Here is a 5622-nt window from a genome sequence, read left to right as displayed (position 1 = left end):
TCGGCACGCGCATGCACCCTAAGGCCCGAGGTTGACGTCAGCCCCTCCCGGCACAACCTCGGTGTCGTACCTCTAATGGCCTGTCGTAACTGCCCGGAGGGAAAGGCCGGGAGAGGAAGGGCATTCACGCTGTTCCCCTCACAGTACTAGCAGGTATGCGCGCGCGCAGGGTCCTAACTCAGCCCCGGAGACCCGAGCCAATGGGGCGCGGCGACGTCACTACGTATCAGTTCGCCGGGCCGCACGTCAGGAGGGCAGAGGGCGGAGCCAGTTTGGTTGCATTTTCACCCGTACATAGGCGCGGACCGGCGTGTCCTTGGGATTAGAGAGCTGGACGTTTGGCTTGCGAGCGGGAACGGCTTAGTCGTACACAGAGAAAGAACGGTGGGCGCGAGGCGCGGAGGCCACGGCGGGCGAGAAACCGAGCCATGAGGGCGCGCGCCTGCGTGGGGGGCGCGCGGGTGGACTGAGGCCCGTGAGCGGGGGCCGGGTGGGGGACAGGGAATGGGGGGCCCCGGACTGCGCCCAGCCCGGCGGGCTACGGCGTGAGGTGGGGCGGGACCCTAATTAGGTCGTGGCGTGGTCTCGGTCAAGGTCCTGAAAGCTCGGAGGCGGCTTGTTCGCGGTTCCTTCCGAGACGCGGGCCCTCCGTTGTCGGGACTGCGGGGCTATGGCAATGATAGACAAGATTTCTTCTGGAGTGAGGGCGGGAGTCGGGGGACGATGCGCAGCGCGTCACGTCCTCTTTCCAAGAGAGCAAAAGCTGCTGCTCTTCCAATAAGTCATTACTTTTCCTGGCCACCTGTCGCTCCCCCCCTTAACCTGCTCAGGCACCTCGGAGAGGGAGGTTTCATCACAGTGTCCTTGAAACCGGCTTGGATTGATGACCTCGTGGTCTCCCCCGGGGATCCCAGAGCTGGAGAATGGGCATTACCGGGGAGACCTCAAAAGCCTGCTGCTGGCCTCCCACCCACAGCAAGGCAATTTAGAGGGACCTGAGCAGGCTGAATCAACCATTATCTCCCTTTTTGTAAAAATGTATTTTGCCTTATCTTCAGAGGTGGCTTTAAATTGTAGTATGAATAATTAGACCGCCGTAAAAGTTGGAATTTTGGTGGTTTGGGTTTAATATATTCATAGTTCAGCTTATTCAGATTTGTGACTTTGTGACCTTGATGTCATCTTTTGAAATGGTTTTGAAGTAGGTTCCTAATTTGCTTTCATCACGTATGTCAACTGGAAAAAAATGCACAAAGTAAGAGCTGTAAGTTCTGTTTGGGGCAAAATGGGGACTAGAGACGGGGAGACAGCATTTTTTTTTTCTCGGCCCCAGCATGCGCTTGTGGGATCTTGGTTCCCCAACCAGAGGTTATTTATCTAAAAAGGCCTCTTTTGCCAGTTTTTCCCAGACCACAGAGTGCCTCATTCCTGATCTCTACCCTGAACTTTTCAGGATGTGTTGAAGGTCAGCAGCTGCAGTGGCTTGTGCCTTAACGCTTGTAGAGGCAGATGTCAAGTGTCAGTTTTTAGTTGACACACACACAGAGACGTGTTTTTAAGGAAGTTCTTCCAGATAGTGTTTTTTGTGTTAAAGAATCTTTTGCAAGTGAACTAAGTAAAACAAAATTCAACCTGGTATATAATGTCATAAGTTTGCAGTGCGTTAGTGGCTGGAGTTGATCATTGGTTTACACTTTCTTTACTTGGAGAAAAAATTAATTAATTGAGTCTTTCATTTTTAGATTTAAAAATGAGTGATGTTGAGAAGGGCAAGAAGATTTTTGTTCAGAAGTGTGCCCAGTGCCATACTGTGGAAAAGGGAGGCAAGCACAAGACTGGGCCAAATCTCCATGGTCTGTTTGGGCGAAAGACAGGTCAGGCTGTCGGATTCTCTTACACAGATGCCAACAAGAACAAAGGTAAGAGGCGGGCCATTGTTAACTAACACAAGCACAAATTGCATGAATGTAACCTTTGGTAAACACTTTTTCAGGAGTGTGACATACTTAACAATACATCCCTCCTTGTTTAGGCATCACCTGGGGAGAGGAGACGCTGATGGAGTATTTGGAGAATCCCAAGAAGTACATCCCTGGAACAAAAATGATCTTCGCTGGCATTAAGAAGAAGTCAGAAAGGGCAGACTTGATAGCTTATCTCAAAAAAGCTACTAATGAGTAATAGTTGGCCACTGCCTTATTTATTATGAAACAGCTGTCTCATGACTTTTTATGTGTACCATATTTAAATTGATCTCATACACTAGAATTCAGGTCATGAATAGCTGATGTAATATTTCTGTCCTGATTTAAATAAGATTGGCTTGTGGCTAAATGAATATGGTCAGCTTTTTGAATTTTGATAGTAATTCTGGTTCAGCAAGTACTGTCAGTGTTTTCCCCTTCTAAAGAGATGATTAAACTTGAATAAGGAATGTTAAACTTTTCAGGGATATGGTGAATGCCTTCTCAAACCCTATAGGAGATTGGTTTTATATTTAGATTTCTATAACTGGTTATATTAATATATTTAAATATTGAGAAGCTCCCTTCACTGTCTCATAGACCAGCAAGATTCACCTGTGTTTCAAGTTGTGTTCATTCACCCGTTAAGGCAAGGGCTGAAGATACACTGACAATGTCCACTTTATCTTTTTGGTCTTAAATATGCCAATTTAATTAAAATTCTCCGTCTAAAATATTGCGTTTTACTTAATGAAGGGCATTTTAGTGTGGTTTATGTATAGCATCAGATAAAGAATATTTAGTACTTCTCACATTTTAGAGATGATCTTTAAGATCAGATGTTTTTAAAATTCACTGTGACATGATAGGTTGGGAAACTTGCTTGTGAATTCTTCACAAAGTCAGACTAAGTTATAATTCAGGATTGTCTTTTAAACAGGTATTCAGAAACACAACTGTAGAACTACTGTAGGTGTGTGATTGGTAATGATGCTTTTGCCAACTCAGAAGGGTTAAGGTAGAGGAGCTCTATCAGCACAGATTTGTAAATTATCTGATCATAAGGCTTGAGAATTAAAAACAAAGTCACAGATCATGATTTTTCTAATGTGCTTGATTTAATGACATACCAAGATGGTTGAAAAATATAATACCTCAAAATACGCAGCATTGTTACTAGTCATAGTACTAGATTGTGTTTACTTGGTCTTCTAGGACAGCCTGCCCTAGAACACTTCCGTAATCCACCCGGTTTCTTTGGCCAGAATGAGCACTGCAGCATTTATGCCAAATGTAGGAAGAAGAATGTGTTTCTGGCCATAGTTTTGTGGTATGTATAGTACATGGTTGTAGTATATGTACTAAATTATTTCATATACAGTTTGTGCTGTACATGTTTAGAGCAGTCCCTAGAAATTTTATGGAATGGTGAGCTTGAACTAAGCCATAAAGAATACTGAGAGAAATTCTCGGTGGGGGAAGTAAGTCTGTGCCGGTGGTGAGAGCCATCTCTTTGTGTGACAGTGAGGAAACCAGGAAGAAGCCTTATCAACAGTGATGGGGATGAGTGGGTAGGCCTGTAAGGCCTGGCAAAGCACTTGTAACTTGTGAATCTTATTTTCAGTCATTGGAGAAATGTGAGAAAGCAGTCAGTCTGGAAACATGTGCAGAAACAGTTTGGGGAAGCAAAAGAAAGCCTGCTGTAATTCAGGTGGTATCCAGAGATGGTGTAGCAATTAGCTTCTGAGAGAGCTCTGGACCAATATGGGAAGACATGGAGACCAGGGAACTGATTTATTTCTGTGTTTCCCAAGTCAACTAAGGCCTATGCTGGCAGAGAATTGCTGAGTCCCTGCTGCTTTCTAGGCCAGTTGTACTCAATAAGTGCCTCTAGTGATTTATAAGTTCCTATAGTTAATTCAAAAGAAGGGACATTCCTAGCTGTAAGGGGTGTGTGCTCTCTTAGAAATAAAGAAACCCAAAAAGCTAGCACTGTATAACCCACATGTCTTCATTCCTAGTGTCTCTTCATAGGTGGCTTGGTGAGTAGTATCAAAAGTGAGAGCCAGGTGTATTTAAGAAGTGTTTCTTCCAGGTGCCCCCTATATTCTGGATTTTGTCTAGAATAGCACTATCCAATACAACTTTCTGTGATGACAGACTGAATATGTGCTGTCCAGTTAGCCACCAACCAGGTGTAGTTATGGAATTTGGGTAATGTGGCTACAGAACTGAATTTTCCATTTTATTCAGCTTTAATGAGTTTAGGTTTGCGTAGCCACATATGGCGAGAGTGTTAACAGCACAGGTCTAGAACTAGAGCCATGCGTGGTCTATAACAAAAGTGCTTCCTCTGAACTCTTTGTTTTCCTAATCTAGGATTCTTACACTAAGTGCCCTTGAACACTGATTCCAATTCCTGTCTCTAAATCTGATATGCTCACCTTTATAATTTTACCATACATTCTACATATTCCATTCATAAGTTGGCAATTTATTTTAGTTAGGTGTTATTCTCATGGTATGTAGGGATACACCTTTTTGTCATCCTTTTCCTCAAACTTTTCTTCAGTTTCTTTTTTTATTTTTTTTTTAATTTATTTTTGGCTGCTCTGGGTTTTCGTTGCTGTGCACGGGCTTTCTCTAGTTGTGGTGAGTGGGGGCTACTCTTCATTGCAGTGCACGGGCTTCTCATTGCGGTGGGTTCTCTTGTTGCGGAGCACGGGCTTCAGTAGTTGTGGCTCATAGGCTCTAGAGCTCAGGCTCAGTAGTTGTGGCACACAGGCTTAGTTGCTCCGTGGCATTTGGGATCTTCTCGGACCAGGGTTCAAACCCGTGTTCCCTGCATTGGCAGGCAGATTCTTAACCATTGCACCACCAGGGAAGTCCCTCTTCAGTTTCTTTATGGACATTATATTGTACATTTTCGCTTTAACCCCTAAAGATTGTTGTAAATTGAAAAGGGTGTGATGAAATTCACATGCTGTCTATGAAGAGGCCTTACCAGTGGCTTGCCCTCCCCAGTTGACTAGGCTAAAGCTATTTCATTTCAGTCAAGGTCACACAAGAGTAAACCAAAACCAACTTAGCTACAACTTAGCTTCATTTCTAGTGATGAGGTCTTTTGGCTCTTCATATTAGAGTACCTTGAGATACCAAGTAAGATTGCTGAGCACAGAATAAGAGTGGCTATTATGGTACAGTTCATACAGGCAAGGCTGATGCCTATATGAACTAAAGTTGGCTATTTTAGTCACATTAGAGGTCTCAGTATTGGAACTGGAAGAGATCTTAGAGATTCTTAGAATCCAGCTGCACTATTATACAGATGAGAGGTGAAATTAACCTTTTTTAGGCTCAGGGAACTATGGGAGCTACTCAGTTGAGCTGGACCACTAACAGGACCTTGTAGTCCAACCTAGCAAATCGCAGAGCAAGGGAACTGAGGCATATGGCAGATACCTGGGTTTGGAGAGGAATAGAGTTAGTAACACCTATTAGTAACTCAGTCCTGAAACACCCCTACAGTGAGCTGACACCTTCCTCTTGAGGGGCTGAGGTATGCTGTGGGCAGGAGGCAAGTAGCCTGGGGTGGGACATAGCCCATAGCCTTTCCAGAGTGTTGCTCCCTTCCCACATGTGAGGAGCCCTCCTGCCT

General features: G+C 44.5%; 1 protein-coding gene across 1 annotated transcript; it reads left to right on the top strand.

Moving 5' to 3' along the window:
- Nucleotides 1-263: 263 nt before the first annotated feature.
- On the top strand, nt 264-3057 carry CYCS (cytochrome c, somatic). The gene is made up of 3 exons (XM_065883729.1): nt 264-384; nt 1743-1919; nt 2033-3057. Exons 2-3 carry the CDS (start codon nt 1751-1753, stop codon nt 2179-2181), a joined length of 318 nt encoding a protein of 105 aa, XP_065739801.1. The 5' UTR covers nt 264-384; nt 1743-1750; the 3' UTR covers nt 2182-3057.
- Nucleotides 3058-5622: the final 2565 nt, after the last annotated feature.

The sequence above is a fragment of the Phocoena phocoena genome, chromosome 9 (genome assembly GCF_963924675.1).
Source record: "Phocoena phocoena chromosome 9, mPhoPho1.1, whole genome shotgun sequence".
Taxonomy (NCBI): Eukaryota; Metazoa; Chordata; class Mammalia; order Artiodactyla; family Phocoenidae; genus Phocoena; species Phocoena phocoena.
The sequence above is the reverse complement of the archived record's forward strand: the minus strand, read 5'-3'. Positions and strand labels throughout refer to the sequence as shown.

Coding starts and splice junctions, on each gene's coding strand:
- CYCS (XM_065883729.1), top strand. CDS start 1,751: ATGAGTGATGTTGAGAAGGGCAAGAAGATTTTTGTTCAGAAGTGTGCC. Junction 1,920..2,032: donor AGATGCCAACAAGAACAAAG/GTAAGAGGCGGG, acceptor CTCCTTGTTTAG/GCATCACCTGGGGAGAGGAG.